Source organism: Scleropages formosus, chromosome 11 (assembly GCF_900964775.1).
Source record: "Scleropages formosus chromosome 11, fSclFor1.1, whole genome shotgun sequence".
Lineage (NCBI taxonomy): Eukaryota > Metazoa > Chordata > Actinopteri > Osteoglossiformes > Osteoglossidae > Scleropages > Scleropages formosus.
In genome coordinates, this window is record NC_041816.1 from 22,989,354 (window position 1) to 23,017,192 (window position 27,839).

The window sequence follows — 27,839 nt, forward strand, 5'->3', positions numbered from 1 at the left end:
CTCGCCTACACTGCTCTTTTTTTTTTTTTTTTTTGGTCTGTCCCGCACTCAGACACGCGCGCGCTTCTTCATATTTCATTCGCTCTCGCTCAATGCATGGAGTAAAGGAATCCCAACCCCATCTCAAGTTTATATCTTCCAAAAAAAAAAATAGACTTGCACTTTTTTTAATTAGCTAGTAAAATAACTTCCGTTTTAATATGCACATCGCTATATTAAATGTATTCGAGATGCACTTGGAGAAAACTGTCTGTTAAATGAATATATGTAAACATGGAAAAAAAAACCTACTAATCACAAATACAACTAATGGATGAGGTTACTACAAAGCTAAACAAATAACAGGCCTGAATAAGGATAAAAGCATGTGCCATCTGGTGTGTATTAATTCCCGAGTTAAAAGCAATTTACTTAAGGCAGACAAAGGAAACACAAAGTATAAACATTTGGCGGTTAGGCTGTGCTAACACACTCATCTTGTTTTGCGTTATTTTATTTAAACGAATTAAATTTGTTTGAAATTGAGTAAAACAACTGAAAAGCCCTAAATTACATTGAACACAAAACACAGACCGGGGGGGGGGGGGTTAGCCACTAAAACAGAGGAACTGCGAGTCCTGAAAAAAACAGTGACCTTCTACTTTTATTTTGAAATGCTGTGCTAGTTTTTAATTCCGGGTCCTGACCTACTTTTCCATGGTATCCCAACCCCAAGGTGGATTTCTCATACAATACAGTGCTAGCAAAACACGCCCTGGCAACCATAACCCGGAAGTTAAAACCGGTCGCCATCTTGTCCACCGCTGCTATAGAGGCGGGTTGTTTTAGACATGTTAATACTTTCGGGCAGTTCGAGTGCAGTTACTTCGTTCTTAGTTTAGTAGTTTTCCAGTGTACAGTACAGCTATACGTGTGTCCAGAAATTAAGTGACTCGGTGAAAACTGCACTTCTCACTCAGTCTTAGTGTTTTATCATTGTATTATTTGAGACTTGTAATGATGGGAACTCATGTATTAAATTGCATTCATAAAGTTATTTCTGGTTTAATTACATTTTCCATGTATTGTTTCCTTCATATGGTTCCTACTACTTTAATAATACGGGGTGCCGCCAGTCAGTTCTAAGGCTCTCCGCCGCGTGGCGCTGCTAGACAACTAAACATGTGAGCTCAGTGTAGCGACACCCAGCGGCCACTGTTGAAACTTTTTATACCATTCCGAGGATTTAATGTAGTTATTTTTTTAATTCAAATTTACTCGGGTATTTCAGCCATGCTTTCAAGTGAAGTCCCAGTTTTGGTTATAATTTATTTTTAATTGCAAAAGTGTTTCTTATTTCTAGAACTGGTTTATGTTTGCAAATTTGCATAACCAAGATTAGCAACACATAAACAATTAAAGGCAAAATAAATTTCATGGCGCAGTTCTTGAGTCCTACCGCTGCCATTTCCATGTTCGGTTTGCGGTGCTAAACACTGCACGGTAATGGTCAATGGCTCCTGTAGACTTTATGATCGGTAGCGGTGTGCGTGTGGGGCTAAAAATGGGTTTGACTCTGACTCATTTCACTGCTCAATAACACATTCTGAGTAGTGCGAGAACAGTTTTCACGCAGCAGTCCCAAAATTCCGTTAAATGAGATGAACCGTCTCCACTTCCGACATCACATCCCGTTACTGTTACGCAACGCGACACACGTGCTCCGAGGCGAAGTTGCAGGGGGCGGGGAGACAGTTACAAAACATTCCGAACGTGACGTCACGCGTCACGCCCACATCGGCGCGCGGCTCGAAGCCTCTGCGATGGAAACGGCGCCTTGACCGTCGCGTTCCACCATTTCCTGCAGGTAACGGCGCGGCTTTGGCGCGGCCTGCTCGCGGTCAGCACGCGTCCGAGCGGTTCGCTGAGACACGACGAACGTCGCGGCGCAGGTCGGAGGTGCTTCCTCGGACTCGAGCGAAGTTTCCTGCAAGAATTCGGCGAACACAGCTCGTCGCGTCACGTCGCGTCGCGGCTCGGTGTTGTCGCCGCGTGCGCTGTTGTTTTCACCGCGTGTTTCCTCCTCCAAGCGCCATGGTGAGGAAGACGAGCCCCAGCGGGGGGCGGAAACGGCCCGGAGAGGCTCCTCCTCCTGCGGACACTCTCTCGAAAAAGTTGAGGAGGAGGAAGGAGGGTGAGCAGCCGCCCGTCACCCCCAAAGTAAGGGTTCGAATCCCACCTCTGCTGTAGTACCATGCCATGGCATGAGTCAGTTTGAGGTACTTAGCTTGCCTTGAATTGCTCCATTAAAAAAAAAAATAAAAAAAATAAAACCACGACCCTGCTGTGTAAAGGGATAAGTAATTATAAGTAGCTTAACTGTTGCTTAACTCAAAACAATGTTGGTAACTCGACTTTCCAGTGATTTACCCTAGGCTAGTACTGCATCTCAGAGGTGCAACAACAACAACAGCAGCCTGGGGTTTGGATTCACACTTGAACCTTAAAGCCTTTCATCTTGCTGGGTGACAGCTCATCACCCAACCCCCCACTTCACTTGCCTGCTGGCTGGAATAGAATGCAATAGGAAGGGACTTGAACCCCAGACACCTCTGGTTTGTACTTGCTGCACCTAAAGTTCTTTTTATTTGAGCTGTTTGTACATTGGAAGCTGGAAGTGAGATTCTGAACAAGAGTTATTAATGATCATGTGGATGACGTTTTTCTCCAAAGCAACTTACAGTGCTAAGGTACCTACAATTCCATTTATACCGCTGGGTCATTTTTACTAGAGCAATTTAAGGTAAGTACTTTGCTCAAGGTTACTACAGCTGGAGGTGGGATTCGAACCTGCGACCTTTGAGGAAGCTGCTGTAACCGCTACGCTACCAGCTGTCCCTGGTCAAATGTCCCTACCCGGAGCCATTTACTTGAAATATTTTAGCCAAGGGCTCTATGGCAGAGGCCTCTTCTGGGACTTGAATTGTTAACCTTTGGGTTGAAAGTTTGTGGTCGTAACACCGGTGTTACTGCCCTCGCTGTTAAACCACTGGCAATTTTATCAAACTCTTGCAGGACGCGGTGCGCAGGAAGCTGCTACGGGTCGGAGCGTTAAGAAAAACAGAGCCACCAGCATCGTGCATTACATTTACCGCAACTCCCTGGGGCACCATATCTACTCTCAGATGCGACAGGTAAGAGAATCAGGTATCAGCTTGTACTGTAAATTTGCATTACATTTACTCATTTAGCTGATGCTTTTTCTCCAACGCAGCTTGGGTAATTTATATAGCTGGGTAATTTTCACTAGTTCAAAATAGGGTAAGTACCTTGCTCAAGGGTACTACAGCTGGAGGTGAGATTCGAACCTGTGACCTTTGGGTCCAAAGGCAACAGCTCTAAGCATTACACTAATAACTGTCCCCAAATGTATTTGATGTCTATAGAGTCTTAATGACAAATGATTAAGATTAAATGATCAAACGATTCACCATGGAAAACTTTATAATATAAAAAAGTGGGGAAAACAGTGGTGCAGCGAGTAGTGCTGCCACTTCACAGTGCCTGGGTGGTGCGAGAACATGAGTTCGATTCCCCTGTGTGCAGCTGGCATATTCTCATCTCTGCACGGGGTGTGCCTGGGTGCTCTGGTTTCCTCCCACAGCCCAAAGACATGCAGTCCTGGTGAATTGGTCACTCTAAATTGCCCTTAGTGTGTGTGTGGCTACCCTGCAATGGACTGGTGTCCCATCCAGGGTGTACCCCCCCAAGCCTTGCGCCCAGTGCTTCCGAGAAAGTCTCCGGAGCAACCGTGATCCTGCTCAGGATCAGTGGTTATTTAAATTGGATTGAGTGCACATGTGTAAAGTTTCAGTAAAAACAGAAATCTCATTTTGATGGTGCAGTGTTGACAAGGACCAGCGATGGGTGGGAACTGGGAAGCACTCTTCTACAGTTAGGCTTCACCACTCCTGTGTGTGTCTGTGTCAGAGAGAGAGAGAGAGAGAGAGAGAGAGAGAGAGAGAGAGAGAGAGAGAGAGAGAGAGAGAGAGAGAGAGAGAGATCACAGCTGACAGTAAATGAATGGGCTGCAGCAATGTGTGTGTTTTCATGTCCCAACAGTGTCTCCAGGAGCCCTTTCTGCGTTCCCTGAACTGCTATCAGCTCTTCCGCACAGCGAGCCCCTTTGACCGTAGAATAACCTGCCTCGAGTGGCACCCGAACCACCACGGGACCCTGGCTGTGGGCTCCAAGGGGGGAGATGTCGTCCTGTGGGACTACAACTCTCGAAAGATGACCTGCTTCATTCAAGGGGTAAAAATGGAATTAAGATCCTTTTTTTTATTTTTAAAAAATGTTAGGCACCCTAATTGTTTTTGAACACTGGGTACCCGAATATGGATTATATGGATGGGGTTATTCATACATAGGTGTGTTAAATTCTTCTACAGTTCTCATATTCTGCATGTGATAGCATGTCACGGTGGCGCTGGTGCCTCACGGTACTTGAGTTGGGCGTTTGAACCCGGCCCGGTCTGTGTGGCGCTCGCGTCGCGTTCCCGGTAGCATGAGTTTCCACCAGGTGCTCTGGTTTCCTCCCACACTTCACAAGTTGTAGGTGAATTTGTGACTTTAAATTGGCCTTACTGTGTGTATGATTGCTGTGGATGGACTGGTGTCCTGTCGCCCCGTGCTTCCAGGATAGACCTCCAACCCCCCGCGACCTTTCACTGGACAAGAAGTTACTGATCAGAGATGGATCAGTGGTGTGTGTTTGTGTGTAACCTCCAAGCACATTCCTATGGATTTTTTTAAAATTCTAAAAGATTTTTCCTCAATTCCCTGTGTGATGTCAGTGAGATTGGTAGCTTTTGTGAGGTTAGTCTTTGCTGACATCAAGAGTGCTGATTTCTCGTGATCGCGAGCTGAAGTGTGTATGGGCTTCTTCACCACAACAGCACCCCCCGTTAATTTTTATCCAGATGCGCAAGATAAGGAGAGCCTTATCAAATTAATTGTTTTTGCCCTACATTGCAGACTGTTCAAAGTGCACTTCTAAGACCTCAGTGTTTTTACAGCGCGGTAAAAGTCGCACGTTTTTTTTTTTTTTTGACTGTCACGGTCCATCAGGGACACAGCCCTGCAGTTCTGTGCTCGTGAGGCTTTAAGACAAGTCTAGCCTGCTCTCTTTGTTTAGATAGGTGCCGGGGGCTCCATCACAGACATGAAGTTCAACCCTTTCAATCCAAACGAGCTGTTCACTTCGTCTGTTGGGGGCACCACCTTGCTCCAGGACTTCAGCGGGAATGTCCTTCGTGTGTACGCCAGCACTGAACTCTGGGAGTAAGAGAGAGAGCTCTGTTGTCGGACACACTTGCACACGTTACCGTTCCCCTGATGTACTATCAAGGGTCAGTTGCCGACGCGCTGACGTTGCACGCTCCGTGATGCTTGTTTGGATAACACGATTGGGGCTTGACAGTACGTGAACCCTAAAGGGATGGTCATTATTTGTGTATAGCATATTAAAATAAACTTTTCACTTATTTTTACACCTGCACTACTTGCGTGTTTCTCCTGCACCCAGTTTCCTCTAAAGTAACATATGGAATTGGTCATTACACACCTATTATGTCACACGAGAAACACCGATTCCCTTTAAATAACCATTTTGTGCTAAAACTAAGGGACACAAGGGGTTCACACACTTTCAGGAATTTTACTTGTACAAGAATGTGGTACTATGAGAGTTTACTCTGTTTTTGACCTTTACTTCACTGTGAAGTTCTTAAGATTGGCGTCTTGGGAACACAAAGTTGTTCTCCATGTTTGATGCTAACTATATTAAGGCTTGGGTGGTGAATATAGCCCCCCTCTCCCCAAAACCCCTGCAGATTTGTGTTTTTTACCAAGTTTCAAGTTTGAAGTTTAGTTTGTTGTCATAGGTACAAGTACCATGTACAAGTATTATGAAATTCTTCCTGAATGCTTCTCCACAGACTATGGACAAAGACGGAGACAATAGAAATACTGCACAAACAAAACAATGACGATGACAGTGAGTAGTGCAACAGCAATAGCAATAAATAATGGTAACAGTAATAACAATAATACCAGTTGACAGTCAGAGAACTCAGAAGGAGAGAATGAGAATGCTTAAAGTGGCAGTGTAACTTACCAATGTGCTTGGGAGGAGCAATCCAACTCTAGTTACTAAAGGTGGCACATCGGTTAGTGTTGTGTATTCTCACAGGAGTGGGGTAAAAGCTGTTCCTGTACTTAGCAGTGCGGGTTCAAATAGACCTGAGCCGCTTTGCAGAGTTTAACCAGTTTTTGGGAATTTGCCCAAGCCTTTGGATAATTCCTTTGCAAATAAGTATCGGCGTGAGATTGACCGAATCGGAGTTTGTCTGTGCTGTTTTATGATGAAGGACCAATCTGACAAAGTCACTGCTTTTTTCCACAAACACACTCCGTGTACATCTGGGGGGGTAGTTGGTTCATCCTGGAGAGGGTACCAATCACAGAACACATGGTAAGGGCCACTAGGGTCACCAGTTCACCTAAGTGATGGTATGGATTGATTGATTGGATTGGAAGAACCCAGCACAGACACAGGGAGATGAAGCAGATGGTTGGCAGAGCTGAGCTCACATCTGGACCCATAACCTGAAAGGTGTGAGCCAACAGCCCTAGTTGCCGTTACCCTCCTTCCTGGGAAGAGTCCGAGTGACAAAGGCAGGATGTTGTTGGGCGGTACAGCGTAGCCTTTACTTGTATAAACGACCTCTATGATGGGCTATTTGTCTTTGTGTGACAGAAGGGAGCTGGGGACTGTATCGGGGCCCTGAGGTTCTGCCCTAACGATCCGTCCAAGTTTTACACGGTTTCTGGAGACGGCACTCTCTCCCTGCGGAGCTTTGCCGACGGACAGGCGACGGTTCTGTCCAGTACTGCCGACTGCGGTCACGACCGGCATGACAACTGGTGAGACCCTCTGTGCTTTCTCATGCCCGTCATCGACTCGAGACGCGGAGCTCTTTCGGCGTTTCGGTCGTAGCTGCGACCCTTGACGGAGCCTTCGTTTGAGTAACATCGCAAAGGAAGCGGTTGCATAGGGAAGGTTTCTGCAGTTTTGAGGAATTACGTGCTCTTCTGCTTTATATGATTTCATTGTGATGCTGTAGCTTAATTACTGTCACAGTGAAGACTGGTCAACCGGAAACATCCAGTTCTCAGCAGCTGACTCAAATTACACACTTAGAACAGTAAATTCTCTTCCAACTTCATCGGAAACTGCACTTTTTTTTTTTTTTTTGGAACTTGGAGATACCAAGTTTTCTCAGCAATATCCTAGTTTACTATTCAGTAACTTATTTCTACCTGTCCTTCGCAGCTTTTGGTACTGTAGTGTGGACGTGTCCCAGAGCCGACAGATGGTGGTAACCGGAGACAACGTAGGACGGGTCCTGCTCCTAGACATCAATGGCCAAGAGGTGATGGGGACCGCGAGGCAGGAGAGGTGTACGCGATCATAAACTCGCAACAGGCGATGGAGGGAGGGACCGGGGTTCAGGCGTGTCGTTCAAAATCAAATGACACCACTGCTCTGTTCAGTTGTGGAACCAGAAGCTGCACAAGGCCAAGGTGTCCCACGTAGAGTTCAACCCCTGCTGTGACTGGCTGCTGGCCACGGCATCTGTGGACCACACGGTCAAACTGTGGGACCTGAGGAACATCAAGGACAAAGGCAGTTTCCTGCACGAGATGCCCCACGACAAGGCAGTCAACTCCGGTAAGATGACGAATGCCTCTTGTCGTTCGGTGACACTGCTCAACATTTTTACTCTGATTGTGCACGGTTAGGTACTGTACCATTCTCATGTGCTCAGATAAGCTCTTTGGAATTGCTTGTATGTAATTAGTGTTGTGCATGCAGTAGGTTGAACATCTGAACGTCAGTCTGAGCCGTCAATTGTGTGAACCACTGCTGCCCTTCAAAAAAAAAAAAAGAAAATTTACAGTATCTACTACTGCACTGGTCGTTACGCTGAAGTGCTGCTGCTTAAAGCGTTTGTTTACAAAGACACAACGCAACAAAATTTTTTTTAAAGTTCTTAGTTATGCCGATTTTTGGCGTTATGATTAAAGCTTGATCACAAAAATTATTCAGTGTTCCACTTCTTGTTTGTGGCTGTTGAAAGGAGAAATACTTTTTCACGTTAATGGCGTCTACAGGTAAAAGAAACCGCGATGTGTCATCAACCACTATTCTCATGTATGTTGTATCCAAACCATTTGAATAACTGAGCCAAACTTTCTCTATTAGTTTGGATAATCAGTGTTCTATTGTGTTTGGTTGTCATCGATACAAACGTTGGTCACAAGGCTGCTTCGTTCGTATCAACCCTGAGTAATAAGGATTTGATTCTGGCAGAGAGAATGGAAGCTCAGATGGTGCCGGACTGATCACTTTCATACACTGTAGCGTCACAGTCGCACCACTGTAATTTTTTTCTTATGGTCCAAACACGACAGCCTACTTCAGCCCCATTGATGGCTCCAAGCTGCTGACCACAGACCAGTATGACCAAATAAGGGTGTACTCCTCCTCCAACTGGTCCAGGCCCCAGAAGGTCATCTCCCACCCACACAGGCAGTTCCAGCACCTAACAGCCATCAAGGTGAGTGATGGAGGAGTGAAGGGTTAGGGTTAGGGATATAGGGTTGTTGCATGGACACTACTGCCTCATCTTGGTGTCATGTAGGGATTTCGTCCGACTTTGCCACACGTCACAGGTACAGTTCTGTAGCTGGACTTGGAATATGCAAGAAAAATTGAGTCTGGTTATGGTGGCACTTAAAAAAAAAAAAAAAAAAAAAGTCAGGGTTTCACAAAAACTTAACGGGTTATTGTAACGCACGGGGAGCAAGGCATCAGTTATTTTGTCATGCTGTGATGAGTAAACCTTGCAAAACCTTGTTTTGCTGCTGACATGTTAATTTAAAGCAACTTGCACACTTTTTTTTTTTTTTTTTTTTTTTTTTTTAAAAGAACAACTTATTTGGGATATATTTGAACAGTCTAAGGGTATAAGGTTACAAGAGCAGTGAACCACGTGGAGTACGAAGTTGCCAACTTGCTTCCAAAGTCTTGCTCTTTACTGCTTGTCCGTCAGTACAACCTGTAAACGTTGTAGACCTGATACCATGTGGGATCACATACAACGCGGTCAGAGCTTGGACCGTACATTTTTTTTCAACCGGTTCCTTTCCACGCATTTCAAATCTGGGTAGTTCCCAAACACATTTCCAAAAGAGGGAAAGTTGTACAATATAGTGACTGGTACAACACGGACCAAAGGTGAAAAATAGTGTTTACATTTAGTGAAAAAACCTTTTGAACGGTGCCTAGTAGAGCTACATTGTTTTTGTCATTCCTGTTGTAAAGTCTGCTATTTCCGCGATCTTTTGCTGTAACTTTGCTCTCTTGCTCCAAAGCAGTATGGGTTTAAATGGGTCAAGTGTTTGGGAGACTAATTTGCAAAGACTGTCAAGTCAGCAATGTTGCAAAAACGCCTGACCCCCCCGATCGTTTCACTTCTCTTTATTATCTTGCTACAAAACAATGCTGCTTTGACTCATTGAGCAATGCTTTGCAGCTGACTAATTTGCAAAGTCAACCAAGTAAGGGGCAGCTGGTAACCTAGTGGTTACATCTAGGTCCTTTGGACCCACAGGTCACAGGTTTGATTCCCACCTCCAGCTGTAGTACCTTACTCAAGGGTACTTACCCTAATTTGCTGCAGTAAAATAACCCAGTTGTATACATGGATAAATATTTGTAAATAGCTTAACATTGTAAGTCTCTTTGGAGAAAAGCATCTGTTGAATGTAAAATGTAAATATGTCCTGTAAATAGCCCTGTAGCAATAATAAAGTTCTGTAACCCTGTTATCACATGTAGATACTCTGGTTCATTAATAAAAACAAATTGTTGATTTGTTCAGTGTCATTAGTAATTATGAAGTTTGTACGCTGCGACACATCACTTATTTTCACTCGCCCATGTGTGCCGAGCATTACGTTAATCTCAGCAGCAAACTGGAGTTAAACTTTCTTCAACCTTCGTCAAAAGCGGAAACTCGTTACAATATGGATTCACTTACAACGCAGCATGAAAGTTTGGACCCTACTGTCCATGTTATATGGGCTCTACAGTGTATTTGAGTGTGCAAACGGTTCTTTTCTCAAACTATTTCTGACTTTACTCTAGGCTACCTGGCATCCCATGTACGACTTAATCGTAGCCGGTCGATACCCCGACGAGCGCGTGTGTCCTGGTAAGCTGAGGACTGTTGACGTCTTTGATGCCAACACAGGAGCGTTGGTGTGTCAGCTGCATGATCCCAACGCAATGGGCATCGTATCCGTAAGCGCCAGCCGCACTCGACGTACCTACACCACTCATGGAATAAAGTAGAGCGGCAAGGACAGCATTTTATATATGTGCGACAACCTCTAGGGTCAAATGTTACCGCTTGCTGAAGGTTTGAGCGCTACAAGGACTAAATACATTTTTCTTCTCTGAAGTCACAAAGGGTGCAATGTTAAATAAGGCAGAATGATTTGTAAAGCTTGGTTTAATCTATATCTTTGTTATAAACAAAGTCACAGGTTGCTGAAGGATTTTAAAGGCACATTCACAACTTTTGTTTAATGCCATGGAGGAAGGACTGATTTGTGGAGAATGTTGCTGATCAGTGCTTCTTTCTTTTCAGCTCAACAAATTCAACCCCATGGGTGATGTGCTCGCATCTGGAATGGGTAAAGTGGGCTCACAAATAAGACACAAAGCATCAGTGAAATGCCACTGTTTGGCTAATGTATATGGAAGTAAAGTAAATTCCTACATTAGTAGTACCATTGTTGTTTTCCCAAACCACTCTTGAACTTCATAGTCTTGTTTGAAATAACTGTGGAAGTATATATCAAGCATTTTACTCATGAAAAGTAAAGGGTAATTCTACTGAAGTTTGATAACGTTATTGCTTGTTTAGTGGAAGAATTCACGTCAAGGAATGTTGCCTCGTAGTAACATTGTCACAGCATGTGTTGGAGTTTGTGTCTTTGTACAGTTACACTAATGTCTATTCCCCATTTGTAGCACCCCAAAACTGTCCTTGCCAAACATTTTTCCCTACATTTACAAAAAGGTTTTGAGTTGTGGTGCATCCCTACATAATTGACTTAAAGACCTACAATGAATAAATGGTAAAATTTTATTTTTTTATAAATTCAGCCATGGATTAGATCAGATTTTAAGAGCATGAATCTATATTAGGGATACAAAATGGAGCTAAAATTTTTCCTTTTAAATCCAGTCTAAAGTGAATGCATGTCCATACCTGTCATAATGAACATGTACTTTTTTTTTTTAATAAAAAAAAAAAAAACAGGATTTAACATGCTGATATGGACTCAGGAAGACTGCGTGAACAAGCAGGAAAGACTTACGAAGGACACAAATGAAAATCTGGGCAGCACTAGCAGCAGGTCCAGCACTGGCTCTGGGACTCAACGACGCAACCATGGGGGTGCAAGAGGAAAAGCAGAGAAGGCAAAGGTGGAGAAAAAACTTGCAAGCCTGGAATCTCCAGGGACCACAAGAAAAAGCTCAGGCACCAAAATGGACAAGAAAGACAAGAAATAAGGTTTGCAAGAAGAAAGAACTGGCGTAGAACTGAATTGGTGCTTTTGTACCAAACCAAAAACCGAGTAATTACTTCCTCAAACTTTAAAAAGGCGGTTTGCCTGCAATGTATGAGTACCGTCAGGCTGACTTTTGGATAACGTCAGAGTTTTGTATTTTCTATATTAAAGTTGTATGAAGTCACTGGTGCCATTACTGTCCTCCCTATGAACACAGTTTATAAAGAGAGAAACTTACATAGTTTCAGAATTTCCATTTGTACTTGAGAGCAGCATCTATAGTGCCAGTGCCTCAACAAAATATCAGTAATATTGAACAAGCGATTAGGCATTTAAAATTTCCGACCTTGTACGAAAAAGCAGCATTATCCAAGAAGCAAAGTTTGCATCCCCCTGAAAATAAAGCCATGCTAGGGGAAAAAGGAGGCCTCTCCCTCACTCATTCACACACACCCCCAACTTAAAACATGGGACTTCTTTAGAATGAAACAGAACAGACACACACAAAGATTGACAAGCTTTATGAATAAACATTTCATTTAACATTCCCTTGTTTCCTATTCATCTCATGCTTCAGGAATAGGCTGAATTCTATTTGACAGTAATATAATTTAAAAAATCCTAAACCAAAAACAATTGGAACACCACACTATTTTAGGGAAGGGCTTTTTTTCTGCAGAAGCATTTGATTTACAAAAACCCTTTGGGGTAAATTTACTAAGAGGAATGTTTTGCGTCTCATTGTAATTGGTAAAACATTTGGAATAGTTGGTCACACCTCAGTTTTAATTAAATATCTAACCCCAAACATACAGTTAGGTGTACATATTATAAATATAAAGCAGAATATATTGCATTCTTTTAAGAAAATTAAAATGGCCCTGGTCATTGTAAACATGTAAAAAGTTTCATATTCCATTTAGTGATATTTTAACTCATACTGTCAAGTTTGCCTTAATATTCAAAATATATTCAAATTGTGCACAGCACATAAGTTCTATCAAAAATAAAATGACCCTTATCTATGTTAAAACCAATGAGCAGCTTCTGGTATCAACTTGAAAGCATTTTTAAAACTCACATAAATGAATCGTAAGGCATGAAGACTTTGAGGCCAAATCCATAGTGTTCTAAGGGAATAGACTTGCTGGTTGCGACATGCTTTTAAAACACTATTTAATAATCTTACATTCACCCTACAGTGTTGTGGCATACAAAGAATGACACCCAAACTAAATGAACACAGCACGAATTCATTTGAAAGTAATCAAGGATGGAAATGTTAAAAGCAAAGGTTTGCCCAAAGCAACAGTAAATTCAAGTGTACGGGCAGTCCCTGGATTACAAACGAGTTCTGTTCTTAAGTCCGCCTTTAAATCGGCTTCCGACATAAGTTGGAACAGTTTGGTATAGCTCGTATCCAATGTCAGTTTGTCAAATGTTTGTCTTAGTATATAGTATATCATGTACCTTTCTATGCAGAAACACTAAAGCTCTTTTGGATACACTAAAACATCTTTAATATAACAATACAGTATTAATACAATTAATTATGTGATGATGATAAATGCAACTACAGTATTTATTACAGAGACACAGAAAGATAGAGAAATGTTACTACTGTGATGAACAGAGGACACGGAGGAGGCTGGACCCAAGTGCAGGATCGTTTATTCAGAATTAAAGGACTTGACCTGTTCTCGTGGTCGAGTGAACTGAACAGAGGCGAAGATTCGAAATCGTAGTTGAGGGACAAGGCGGGCGGTTGTTATCAGAGACATGGAACGGGACTGGGGAACGATGAGGAACAGGACTTGGAAGAGTAAAGTGAGGCAGGTTTGAGAACGCAGAGATGTGGTTGTGTCAAGTGGGATTCTGCAACTGGGAAGAGGCTGACAAGTCTCTTTTATAGTCTAATGCTTTCTCAGTGAGTGTGTGCAAAACAAAGAAATTTAACATTCGCCTTTCCATTGTTTGTTGGTGTTTCACCTTCTTCCAATTGTTTTATTATTTTCACTCAATCGTTTGCCTTTTCTTGGATGCATCACCATTTACACTTTAATGCCATTGTTAGGAGGATACAAAAAATTAAAGCCAAATACAGTAACACGACACTTAATAGCAACGTGGTCCGACTGAAAAGAACCAAGTCTTTGTCCTATCCTGGGTTCACGCGCTCCAACCACGAGTAGACGAACTGCTGTAGACGCGCAATGTTTTGATTCACATCGCAAAGTAGCAGCCATTTGTTATTACAAACCATTATATGTAACTCGAATTTTTAATATTACAGGCTTTACGAAGGGTCGCTCCTAACTACGGGTTGTACGCAAGTTGGACATTTGTAACACAGGGACTGCCTATACATTGGAAATCAATGAAAATTAATTTGCAAGGGGACTATAAACTTCACAAATTTACTTCAGTGACAAACTCCTAGTTTTTTTTTAATTTTTACAATCGCTTCAGCACTAATATCAGAACCTTGATGTAATTTTTCACAACCCTAGATAAAACTTACAAGCGATGATCAAAATGCACATTTTTTTCAAAACTAACACTTTTCCCAATTGATTGGATACAATTCACATAAACCTAAGATCATTTGTTCACTGAACTAAAATCACCTGTTCAAAATGACACAACATCAAAGTATTACCATATGAAAATGCAAGGGAATGGCATGGGAAAAGCACCCCTTCTGAGAGGTGGCCGTGAGCCTCGTTTGAGAGGTGTGGGGGAACTTGGTAGAGGACAAGGCCACGGACCAAGAGAGCGGCAGCAACAGCAAAGAGCGTCCAATGAAATCCGAGCAACAGTTGTAAACCATGTCGTAAATCATGGCATGACAATGACTGAGGCAGCTACAATAATTCAACCAAACCTCAGAAGATCAAGCGTGGTCCCAATCATCAGAACTTTCCGCAACGAGAATCGGTAAGTCTTCAGCATGCACTAAACATTAGGCTACTCAACTGTCAAATGACTACACTGCATGCCAATGTGTATCACAGAGTAGGTGATGTGACTAAATGTGTTCTTACTGTACTTCCTGCAGAATAGAGACTAGGCCAATTAGGGGAGGCAGAGGCAGAACTCTGACTGACCAACAAGAGCAGGCTGTGGTCAATTTGGTTTGGGCCAGAAATGATATTTGCCTTACAGACTTTCGGCAGCACATCTTAGACAATGATGACATGCACAACAATGTGGAAACAGTAAGTTTGCCGACTAGTGCACGTATGCTGAAAAGGCACCAAGTGTCTCTAAAACAACTATACCGTGTGCCTTTTGAAAGAAATGGAGACAGAGTGACTTAACGGAGGACTGTGTATGTGCAGGTATGTTCAGTTTCAAGATGCCTGTTGCAAAAAAAAAAAAAAAAAAAAGCCCCATAATTCTACATCACTGTAATCAGCAACTGTCTTTCCAAAATGTCTTTTCAGAGGGTGATGGAACTGGGTGCTGATGAAAACAATCACAAATTCATATTTTTGGATGAGGCAGGCTTCAACCTGGCCAAGACAAGGAGGAGAGGTTAGAATTTCATTGGCCAGTGGGTGACCATTCAAGTACATGGACAAGGTGGGGCTATCGCCACCATGTGTGCTGCTATATCAGAAGATGGTGTGGTAGCACGCAGACCTCATATTGGATCATATAATTCATCTCTCCTTGTAACCTTCCCTGATGAGCTAAATCAGGTCTGTAGAGCTGATGGTGTGACTTATGTCACTGTGTGGGATAATGTCAAGTTCCACCATGCTCAAATGGTACAAGCATGGTTTCAGGCCCATCCACATTTTACCACCCTGTACTTACCCCCATGCTCTTCTTTCCTTAATCCTACTGAGGAATTTTTCTCCACATGAAGGTGGAAGGTATATGATAGGCTCCCTCACGAACAAGTCACCCTTCTCCAGGCCATGGATGCCGTATGCACGACATCAAGGAAGACCAGTGTCAGGCCTGGATTTGCCATGCCTGAAGATTCTTTCCAGATGTTTGGCTAATGAAAACATCCATTGTGATGTGAATGAGAACCTGTGGCCACATCCACAAGACAGGGTTGACGGAAATAGAGAAGTACAATAATCGATCCTTTGCCTTGCTTTTTACAGTAAGCCAGGTGTGGAACACTGCAGTTGATGTTTTACTGTAGCTTATTTTTTGTAGCTAATTATTTTTTGATTTGATTCAAAGAAATTTATGTTGTGATTTTATTGTATTTCATCAATAAATTTTAAATTTTGTTTGATGATTCCACTGTATGTAGTATTCTACTAGTCCTTTTACAGATGTACTTAACCATACATGTAGTACCATAATGAAACATGTATCACATTTTGTACTACAATATTAAATGATTGTACAAACAGCTACAAAGTGAAATTCTCGCTGTCTTGTGTGTGTGTCTGAGATCTAAATGAATGTTCCTATGGTTTTTTATGATAAATGACTTATTTGAACCAATTATTCCGCAAGCGCAAGGTTTCTTTAAAGATATGAATGTGCAATACAATGGTTTGAACTTTGGAACGCCTGTGTTACACGTAATGACCGTTTTGAATTTTGTGTCTAAAGTTTTGAGAAATGACATCAAGGTTCTGATATTAGTGCCAAAATGATTGTACCAAAAAAAAAAAAACCCGTAATACCCTGTTATTCTTACACAGCTACAGCAATGCTGCTGTTTCATTACAGTATGTTTGGACCACCATATCTTCAGATGCCCAAACAAGAAAATTAAAAATTTTCCGTAAGAGTGAATTATAAGATAAAAAGAAATATGTACATCCCATATTGAGAGTAAAAACATTAAAATATAATTCTCCAAGGCAATTATGCAACAAAGCCAGTAGTCCCAAAAGTTAATACCCATCATGCTCCTGGCATTAATAAAAAGGCCTACCGCAGGACAGGTTTTGGACCATTACCCGTCCAAACGTTGCTCTGGCTGTGATCACCGACAGCATGGTCCCCGTTAAGAAACGGAACAGAAGGGAAGAAGAAACTGGGCTGGATTCCTGATGTTCCTGAGAAGGGAAGGAAGAAGCTCACAGGTTCTCTTCACTGTCCCATGGATCCCACCTCCCAAGCAGAGCAAATGACTGTCAGGAATGGTCGTCCCCTTCGTTGCCCACATGGCTGTAACCATGAGATGACTTCTGTTGTCGGCATAGGATGGTGAGGAGGAGGCCAATGAGGATGCACAGCAGGCAGCCACACACTGCAAGTCCCACGATCACCTCTGGGTCACAAACACACAGCAATCAGCAGGTAGAAGAGACACTGAACGGTGACTAACAACATTCCCAGGTTCACATCAGCGCTTCTCAAAAAGTATAGTCACCTTAGGAGGTAGGGTACAGGTAATCTGAAGTTTCCTTGAGCAACATTATATAGTTATCCTGAATTACTACAGCTGTGTATTTTACTCATTGGGTCAAGTACTCTTATAGCCTTGAACAAAAATTTAAAGATGTGACAATTATTAACCACATTTTACAATAGCAACAGGCAACCTCCAAATAAATGATCTTTATTGACTTCTGAGCCCAGCTGTGTTCTTAAGCGGAGGTAACGTACCTAAATATTGCTTTAAAAAGAAAAACATTATAATCATTGACCTTGTCTGCACATGGCTGACAGACCATACTCACACTGACTAAATTAAATCCACCATAACTGGTCCTATGCAGACATAAATGCCAAACGTAAAACCATCTTTGTTTTCTGCTCCTTGGTTGGGACAGCTAGTACTATAGTGGTTAGAGCTGCTGCGTTTGGACCCAAAAGTTGCAGGTTTGAATCCCATTTCTGACTGTACTACTCTTGAGGGTAGTATTTACCCTAAATTGTTCCAGTAAACCTACTTAGCTGTATAAGTGGGTAAATAACTGTAAGTAGCTTTGGTGAAGTATGTACCCACCCCCCTGCAACAAGGGGGTCTGAAACCACCTTTGAAGATCATATTTGTACTTTAAGAGAATGACACACTGTATCAGAGATGAATGGCTTCACTTGTACTGAAGGTAAAATACTATGCTGAGCTATACTATCAAAGTTCACAGGGCCCTCAGGCAAATGCTTTCCTGAAGAGTGTGGTGTGTGGTCCAGCTGAATCCCTGCAGCCTTTTCATGGTGTTTAAAAGGTTTTAGACATGCAATGGGAAGGTCTGAAGAGCTAAACTAAAATACCTCCACAGTATTTTTAAAATACGAATAAACACAAGGATTGCAGGGAATGCAAAAAGATGCAACAAGTCATTTGTCCTTCCTTTTCTTGCAGTTGTTGAAAAGGGCAATGATTTCACTCTGTCAAACTGGAAGTATCTATAAATTATGTTGATACTGTAAATTTTTCCAGCAGTCATTGTGATGTCACAAAGGCACCAAAGTAAACTGATTTAACACATACGGTCTGCAAATAAGCTTTCATGCATTAATGAAATAAACATCGGAACCTGTGAAACGGGTTCATTTCTACCAGTGCATTCAGTTACAAGTACATTTAGACAATCAGTTACAGTGCAGTATGTATTGACTAGAAAAGCTTCTTGTTTCACAGGAAGCTCACGTTTTCCATAGTCTACAAAGACGTTTCAAATAATTTTTCAAAGTTTGCAACTTCTCTTCATAAATGCAGGTGTTACACAGGAAGGTGGCTGCAGATTTGTACATTTTTTGTAAATTACAGAAAGTATTCTTTTCTAATCCCTTTAAGTCTTTTCTTTCATTTCAAGTATATCATTAATGAAATATCTGCAACTTTTACTCTCCAAAGGTTATAATTCAGCTATCAACCGAAAGTAACCTTGGGCTAGCTGAAACTAGGAGATTCACGTTAATTCCTGCTGCTGTTACAACACACTGAACTGTAGAAAATTAAGTTCATTGATTTAAAAAGAAAAAGGGACTCATCCCCTCAAACCTTCAAGTATGCTGTAAGATAGTTGTTTTGAGTGAGTGGTCCTACACAGACAACCTCAGCAATCAGGTAATCTTCTTTAATAACTTTTTTGGCAATTGGCAGTTTAAACCAACTGAGGGGGAGAGAAAAAAAAAGGGTCTCGCTATAAATATCAAAGATGCATTTGCCCATAGTGAACTTTCTACAATATGAACAAGATGTTGGATATGACAAAAGTTACCTGTGTCCTTTGAGCCAGAAGGCACCTGGCATTCCTGCTTCCAGTCCACTGGGATAACTGGTTTAGTAAGGCGTATAAACTCCTCCAGGGGACAGTACTGCACACATCCTGGGAGGATCAAGGGGTAGGGCTCTGTGGAGCTGTCATTCCAGTAGAACATTGCTACTGAAAAAGACCTAAGTGAGAGATGGCAGAGTCAACCTTCAGTCAACAACCCAGTCAGTGCATCCTTTCAGAGCCTTTAATTACAGGCTAATCTAGACTTTTGGTCCATCTCACCTGCTGATTATGAAGTTGAACTGCCTGAACTAGGGAAAACAAACATCTCTGGCTGCATTTAAAAACCACACAGGACTTCAAAATACAGACCAGTTTGCTACTTGTGTCAGCTGTTCCTTCTCTTTTTTTAATGGCATTAGGGTTCATGATGTGAGAATGACATGTAGTTCCAAACATCTGCGCTGGCCATGGCTTAAGGTCTAGCAGCACTTGCTTACAACTTTATGAATTTCTGTAAAAGTTTTACAGGTATTTCAAAGTGTACTAGGGGAATGCTGCTGCTGCTAAATTCCAAAAAAATTCCCCTTATTATAGCAAATTTTAACTATGATAAACAGCAACAGAGAAGAGATGACAGAAGAACAAGAGTCCCTGTGCTACTATCAGTAATATATTTCTCTTCTGCACCTTATTACACATATTAATGAGAACATGCAAAGCCGTCAAGAACCAAGGACTAGTTTCTTCAACTTGAAACCCTCCAGCTCTTTTGGAAAGTAAGAATAGAAGGGGCAGGCATAGCATGAGACAGCAGCGTCTTACCCGTTATCCTCCCTGAAGAGCTCAAACATGTGACAGGATGCATAGGTAGGCTGCTTCCCGCTAAATACCTTTAAGGCTGACTGCAGTGCCACAACTGTGGTGTCATGCTGCAAAACACAGGGCCACGTAAGCAGGAAGGAAGCGTATTCATCGGCCTTTCGCACAACATTTACTACATTCATTTTCACTTTAACCAAAGACAGCAACATTTCAGTGTTTGCCTGGTGTAGTTTTATAAAGAAGCATTTACATTTAGGTGATGCTTTTCCCCAAAGCAACACAACATTATCTACAATTATTTACCCATTTATACAGCTGGGTAATTTTACTGAAGCAAGTTAAGGTAAGTACCTTGCTCAAGGATAGTACAGTTAAAGGTGGGAGCAAACCTGCAACCTTTGAGTCCAAAGGCAGCAGCATCCCAATGTTTTCAACTGTTAAAGAATAACTAGATATACATTAAAAACACCTCCATACCTCTCCTCAATTTAAAGACAGATGTGAAAGATGATACAGGCACTGTTGTTCAATGAAGTTAATGACAGTTTAGAAGTTCTAATGAAAAGATGAGTTTCTAAATTCCCATCACTGTGGGACAAACTTACCGCAGAGTACACTATCATTTTCAGTTGTTGGTTTTTAGTTACCGCAGATGCAGAAATATTCTTAGTGATCTGATTTAACAGGACACCTGGGAAGATGATGATAAAAACTGGGGTGTTATACAGGTAGAGGCACAGATCCTGATCCATTTTGGCCACAACCACTAATGACAGTTTGAGCTTAGCCTTACGCAGCATTTTTCCTAATGTCTGATTTAGCTGTAAATTGAATGAGCAGCTCAATCAATACAGATTAAGACTATTTAGGACACACAAAAAAAAAAGTCAGGAGCACTGCATCCTGTCATAATGTTCTATTCATTATAGCAAGAAGTCTTAAAATTAGTCAGTACTTGCAGACATGGAAGGACTCATTTTTAATACTCACCTCCCTGGAGTCGACATTTCTCCTCCGACTTGTAGACCCCAAACATGACCTGGAAACTGAAGTCTTTGAGTATACCCAGTTTCTCCATGACATCTGGTGTCACCCACGGGGGAAGAGTCATGTTATGCATTTGCTGCAGACACAGATAAACATGCACTGAAAGTGACCTGCACAGATGAGCTCAAAATAACCACGGCGTCCACATTAACAGCACAGCCATCCAGCCTCCATCGACCTTGGAGTGCTACATCCTGGACATCGGTTTGAGGAACTCATGCCTTCAGGACTGAAGCTTGAATATCCCTGCTTCAGTTATAAATATCCATTAAAAAAAAAAAAAACATGAGGCATCATGTCTAAATATGAATTAGGGCCAACAAGGGTTTCTATTCTGAGTTTTGGACTCAAAACAATCACAATCATAAAGTAAACTGACACCTGTGTCTTGACAAGTATGAGTACAAAAACATGTTTACTGAAAATCACATGCAACTTCACCTCTTCCGAGTCACAAGGCAAGGGATAATATGAAAATTTGACCACAGTTCTGCTTTCACAGCTACAAACATATTGCAAAACTCTTGCAAAGCTGAGCAGCCCTGACCATGGAGAACAAGATGTTATAGATCTAATTGACATGCTGAGTAAAAGTCCAAAGATAGTTTGTTTTTTTTAAATATTAAAAAAACCACCGAACAAGGGACTATTGTGTATTTACATGTTTCAAAAAAGAAAACTACAGTAACACTGCAGACACCTCCCAAAAACTGAAGCACTGCAGTTATTTTATATTAAAGTACCAAAGTGATCTGCACATCTATTACCTCACAGAACAAGGTGTCATGGACACTCCACACTGATTCCATGTTGGCATCCTTCAAACCGGTCTTGTTCTGCACCATTTCCAAGAAATCCTGTGCAGAGAGTTGGGAAGTGAATACAGTATTATCTTGTCACTGAGACCGTAACGAGGAAACAATTTAATATTAAGGGTGATCAGACAAGGTACGTACTTTATACGTAGAGGACATGTTTTTGAAGACTTCAGACTTCCTGGTCTCATTCATTAAGGCCTCGTAACGGGGGCAGCCAGACATAGGGAATAAGAGAAGCTGTAACACAGCATGCAACTTTCATCATTTCCCGGAAGATGTCTCTTAATTATTGCTCAGTGGATTTTACGTGTGAAAATTTTAACTGATCAGAATTTTTACTAAATATCACAAATGTCCAGTACAAGTACAGGACCCTGAATGCAACTAAATGCTGAAAATAATTTCAATTTACGTGAATGCTGAACTGACAGGTAGCAGGTCACTTTCTACACAGGGACAATGAGCAGAAGCATTCAAAAATAAAGAACTAAGTTGTTTTACTGTTTTCAAGACAGTAACTAAACTGACAAAGGATCTTTAATGCTTACAGGTTTAGTGGAAATGCCCCCCTTGATTTTCACATTTTGGATAACTTTTTCTTACATTTACATTTATTCATTTAGCGAGCGCTTTTCTCCAAAGCGACATACATGTTCATCGATCAAGTAGGTGCATAAAATGCAGGATAGATGAATCCTGATGACCTCCTATCAATTTCTTTTTTAAGAATAAGGTACACAAACAATCAGATACAATGCTAGAATAGCGGCTGTGTTTATTCATTTCATTCAGCGACTTACAATGTTAATCCACTTACAGCTGGGTAATTTCACTGGAGCAATGTAAGGCCAGTACCTCAGTCAAGGGTATTACAGTTAGAGGTGCCTACAAAACATACAGCTACTAACCTGGTCCTTGTCTTGGGGCACAGCATGGACAGGGATGGGTTGCCAGTGAACGTTTGGATCGAAGACCTGAGATCCATTGGGAGGGTACATCCCTGCCAGGTTTACCTCGGCACTCATCAAGGTCCGGTCATAGTCTGTGCTCCTCACAAAAATCTACAGTGCAAGAAATCAACAACTAATATTAATTATACCACTTATACCAATATGTACATTTTACCACACTGCCTTTACTTTAGCCAGTACCTACACTAACAAAATAAACCAAACCATTAACAATTCCTCTTCCTTATTTACCTTTCACCGCTGAACACATTGAGGGTTCGCAAACAAGGCACGTTAAAAACTAAAAAAAAAAAAAAAAAAAAAAAGTTTCCAGTGCAGATGTGTTGTAAGTACTTTCATGGCCGACTTGCAAAAGACATACTAAATGACAAATGAATTTTTGCATATAAAAGCTACGCCAAAACATTTATCTTTGATTAAAATAAACAAAATAGTGACAAACTACCAATTGCAAAGGAGACTGCAGGGCAATTGACAAGGAGGGGAAAATAAGCATACTGAATAATCACAAAATAAGTCCGGTGTACTGAACCAAGGCATGTCAATTTTAATTATGACACACTTGCTCTGTTTAAATGTACAGCGAGAGGAGGAAATAACCTCATGTCGGTTGTAGGTCATGTTGAGAAGGTCTTGGTAGCGCTGCCTGAGGTTCTGTCCCAGTTTCAAGTGCTGTTGCATCCCTTTCTAAAGGCAGCAGGAAAGTTAATCCATTAAACGTGACATGAAACAGAATGAGATCAGTATTGTCTTTCCTGTTGCATCCCTTTCTAAAGGTAACAGAAAAGTTAATTAATTAAACGTGACATGAAACAGAATGAGATCAGTATTGTCCTTCACAGAAAGGTGACTCGTATTATTCACACGAAGGTTATTATACCCTTTCCGCATTACAGCTGCTGCAGATGTCTGTGTTTAAGTATGTTTTAACACTGATTATGTACTTGGGACTTACAAAACCCGCCCTTAGTATACATTTCAGAACTACTGTTCCATAATGTGCACAAGAGATTCAGAGGGTGATCACATTATTAGTCCATGAACCTCTATACTCAAGAAAACCATAGTTGCCGAATTTTTTTTAACTACATTTCAATGAATGACAGTGCAGTGTCACACCTCAGGTTTTACTTTTTTGAAGTTATATATGAAGACGACCAGATCAACAAAATACCTGGGAAAGCTGCCCAAAGCCCTGAGGCCAGGCACTTTCCTGATATGGGTCGTTGGGGTAGGATTTCACAGGGGAGCGGTCGCCATGGCGGTACACCTGTAGAGAAGAACCAGTTCACATTCTTTTAAACACTACAGTTCCAGTTCAAACATCGTATCTTCCCCATTTCCTTTGTGAAAGTGAACTTCGGCTCCAATCAAACTGAAGTGTAAAACATATGTTTGAATACTGAACCCCAGGCGCCCTGGGTGGCACAGTGAGCAGCACTGCTGTCTCACAGTGCCTGGGTGGTGCGAGAGCCTGTGGGTTTGATCCACACTCGATCTGTGTGGAGTTTGCATGTTCTCCCGGTATCTGTGCGGGTTTCTTCCCGCAGTCCAAAGACATGCTGTTGAGGTTCACCAAGAGAGTGTGTTCCACTGATGTATGGATGAGTAACTCATTGTACATATAGTGTGCAGGCAGTCCCCGGATTACAAACAAGTTTCGTTCCTAAATCTGTCTCTAAATTGGAACAGTTAGGTACGGTTCGTGCCTAATGTTAATCCTTGTATATTGTGTACCTTTTTTTTAATGCATAAAAACATTAAAAAGAAACTTCTGGATACACTAAAACATTTTTAATATAACAATACCGTAATGATAAAAAAACTACAGTATTTATAATAGAGACATACAAAGCAATAATAAATGTTACTACTGTGATTATGAACAGAGGACATGGAGGAGGCTGGGCCCAAGTGCAGGATTGTTTATTCAGAATCAAAGGACTAGACGTGTTCTCGTAGTCGGGGATGAGCGAATGGTCAAGCGATCGATGGGTGAATTGAACAGAGGCGAGGATCTGAAATCGTGGTCGAGGGGCAAGGCGGGCGGTCGTTATTAAAGAGACATGAAACAGGACTGGGGAACGATGAGGGTCAGGACTTGGAAGAGTAAAGCTAGGTTTGAGAACGCAGAGGGGATGGTTGTGTCTAGTAAAATTCTGCAACCGAGAGTGAGAAGTGTTTTTTTTTTTTTATAGCCGAGTGCTCCGACTGAAGCCAGGTGCTGCTGGTTGCGATGCGGGAGCGGTTGTGACAACTACAGTGTTCATAATGGTGTGTGTGAGAAAGAAATAGGAACTTTAATGCTCGCTTTTCCAATGTTCGTTGGCATTTCCACTTTAGTTTCAACCGTGACCGTTATTCTTTCACGCATCACCATCACTTGCATCACATTCATGCTTTGGTCCCATGGTTAGGAGGGTAAAAACAAAACACACACACCCAAAAAAAAAAAAAAAAAAAAAAAAAATTAAAACCACATACAGTAACACATGAGACACTATTAACAGCAATGTGGTCCGACTGAAAAGAAGGGAGTCTTTGTCCTACCTCGGGCTCACGCGCCCCAACCACGAGCCGACAAATTGCTGTAGACATGTAATGTTTTGATGCTTATACGCAACATGAATTTTTAATATAACAGGCCTTACGGGGAGGTGACTTGTAACTACGGGTTGTACATACATCGGCCATTTGTAACTCGGGTACTGCCTGTCCAGTACTAGCAGTGTAAGTCACCTTGGTGAAGAAGGTGTGTGGGCTGATAACACTACATAGAGTTCATTGGAAGTCACTTTGGAGAAAAGCATCTGCTAAATAAAATGCAAGTAGTACAGCAGCTGGCGTTCTCTCTTCCAAGTCAAAGGATCTGGGTTCAAACCAATTTCTTCTTACAGTACCGCTGAACACTGACAGAGAACAATCCAGCTGTACGCATCTTAAATTACTACAGTAAATATTACCCATCTGGATAAGGGAAAATCACAGGACAACCAGTAGTGTACAGCTGCTACCTTTGGACCCAAAGAAGATTGCTAGTTTCAATCCCACCTCCACTAGTATCCTTGAGCAGGGTAGTTACCCTAAAATTTCTCCTGTAAAAAAAGATTATTACCCAGCTGTATAATCACAGTAGTGTCAGCTAAATGAATAAAATGTAACATTTGCCTGTACCACCCTAACACTAGTCAATGTGGAAAAAAGCGAACTAAGCAGATGAATAATAAATAAGCATCATCTGTCTATCCAATTCGCTCTGTTAAATCCAGACATTTCAGTAACACCGAATAAAAGAAGAGACTGAGGCAACTTAAGTAGAGCTCATGACTAAGAGTACACTTCACTTCTTGCTTGCTAACCAGTCACAAATTTTGTGACAAAAGACTTTTGTCATTCATTGCAGGCGTTAGATCGTCAACGATTTTTTGTCTCTTTTTTTTTTTTTTTTTTTTTTTTTTTGTCAAGAGGTAGGGAGCCTTTTAGAGCTCCAAAGCAGAGCCTGAGGTGCACATTATGGCAACGAGACACCACGAAGCAGAGCCACAGCAGCGCGCGATACGAAAAAACAATGGTGTTTGTTTGCTTTGAAGTAGCCCGCTGCATTACGAGGAGGAGCTCACAGCTGCTCCGTCGCCGGGGCTCTCCCTCTAACCTCTCGAGTCTCTCTCAACCGAGGAAATGACCGGAACCAACCACCCACCACAGTGACGAACACCCGCGTCCTCTCCGCGACGACTGTGACCAGAAGGACGCACAAAGTGAGCAGCTGAAGGACCGTAAACGCGGGTGAGCGCTGCACAGACAGGAACAAGACCTTCAGCGCCATAACGCCGCCGAGTTGGAAGACGTAGTCCGCGCGCACTTCTCGACATACGCAAGCTGCAAGAAACGACACCGCTGACCGTGTTCTCATTGGCTGTCAGGGAGAGCTCACTGTGATTTCATTGGTCGGCGCTCCCAGTCACGAGCGTCCGTACGTCTTGGCCTCCGACGTAAACCTTGGACTGGTTTTGCTTCTGCTTTTGATTGACTAGGGCGAAGTGAGGAGTGTCAGTCAACGGGAAAAGTTAATATTAATAGTCTCTTTTAAATTTTGGTCTGCTAAATAAATAATGGAAATGTAATGTAAATTCACCGTACCTGCTTTTGGAACATGCTGTTGATCAAAATTAATATTGAAACTGTTGCAATTATTAAACTACAACTGTTGTTACATAAATGTTTATAGATTGGTCTTTTGTATTCCTCAGTATATTCGCTTTGTTAATAATTAACAATTATGTAAGTTATCAGTTCTTTTAATGCATGTCTTGTGTGAACCAGAAAGCGACTTTAAAATAACACGAACATAACGAAAACACTCGATTGCCTAACTTAATGTTAAACTATATTGTACGCCACTGATATGGCGCCCCTAGGGGCAGGGCTGAGGAACTACACTGTAGTCAGACATAATATTCCTCATATTCCCTGCCTAATAGTGCTTTCCAACACCCAGAAAGGCACAGTGTGTTGCATAAATATGGTGACAAGCAAAATTGTCCTGCTGACATCACGCACAGTTGCATCAGTGTTAGAATATATTAACGAATGTGTTTCCGCTCCATCAGTGTGATGATGTTACAGTCCTCGATCCTCACTTCCGTCCTGATGTTCTTACACTTTGTCTTGAGGCCTTACCTCTGAGCAGGGCTACATGTCACAGTCAATGGATTGTATGTTTGGATAATTCCAGGGGATCAGACTGCCGTGTGGTAATCTGCTGGCAGTATGCACGCAGTAAATGTTCCCTATATGTCTATAAAGCAAACACTGAGTGTGTAACACTGTGATTCTGCATCTCCTTATTCCCCAGAACAGGGACAGTATTTGAGCTGCGGAGTCTCACACAGGATCTCATTCCAAGCAGATGTATGACTCCAGATTGAATGGTATTTCTGAATGATCAAGCACTATCCATAGAGAGTTGTTGGGCATTCAACAAATGCACTTTCGCATCATTTTGTGCTATATTTTCAATATTGCAGCTGAAGGTTTGCCGACAGTTATGAATGCTTATGCGCTCCCTGATGGACTTCATTGTTGCCAAGAGGGTTCTTTTGAAATGGGTAAAAATGCAAGTAAAAATACAATGAAAGAACCAAAGTAAAGACTAAATATTATTAGAATGCTGAGCTTCAGCCAATTATTAACTTTGCTGGACACATCTAGGTGGATGAATGACAGAGAAGTGTGTGGTTGGGCTGTAAGACATAAGAATATGTTTTTAATGGAGTGAGTTAGTGCTGGTTTTGGGAAACTTTACGAGAAACCAAAGTTTTAGGTGTGCAAACCTA

The 27,839-nt window shown here is 41.8% G+C and overlaps 2 protein-coding genes across 4 annotated transcripts; one reads left to right on the plus strand and one right to left on the minus strand.

Moving 5' to 3' along the window:
- Positions 1-1,427: 1,427 nt before the first annotated feature.
- Positions 1,428-13,167, plus strand: ddb2 (damage-specific DNA binding protein 2). 3 transcript variants are annotated; one of them, XM_018763991.2, is made up of 11 exons: positions 1,428-1,846; positions 2,070-2,173; positions 3,055-3,173; positions 4,102-4,293; positions 6,800-6,966; positions 7,376-7,475; positions 7,597-7,774; positions 8,518-8,663; positions 10,256-10,411; positions 10,761-10,806; positions 11,439-13,167. In XM_018763991.2, the coding sequence occupies exons 2-11, from the start codon at positions 2,074-2,076 to the stop codon at positions 11,690-11,692; spliced, it is 1,458 nt and encodes a 485-aa protein (XP_018619507.2). In that variant the 5' UTR covers positions 1,428-1,846; positions 2,070-2,073; the 3' UTR covers positions 11,693-13,167. The 3 variants fall into 3 exon arrangements, with proteins under 3 accessions (XP_018619507.2, XP_018619506.2, XP_018619508.2); XM_018763990.2 differs by having other exon boundaries at positions 1,428-2,173; XM_018763992.2 differs by lacking the exon at positions 6,800-6,966 and adding an exon at positions 5,177-5,322 and having other exon boundaries at positions 1,429-2,173.
- Positions 13,168-16,245: 3,078 nt separating this feature from the next.
- Positions 16,246-26,381, minus strand: acp2 (acid phosphatase 2, lysosomal). The gene is made up of 11 exons (XM_018763173.2): positions 26,204-26,381; positions 23,678-23,773; positions 23,104-23,190; positions 22,441-22,593; positions 21,671-21,769; positions 21,482-21,571; positions 20,658-20,790; positions 20,273-20,358; positions 19,668-19,774; positions 18,846-19,021; positions 16,246-16,942 (listed from the first exon to the last, which is right to left on the minus strand). The coding sequence occupies exons 1-11, from the start codon at positions 26,327-26,329 to the stop codon at positions 16,806-16,808; spliced, it is 1,290 nt and encodes a 429-aa protein (XP_018618689.1). The 5' UTR covers positions 26,330-26,381; the 3' UTR covers positions 16,246-16,805.
- Positions 26,382-27,839: the final 1,458 nt, after the last annotated feature.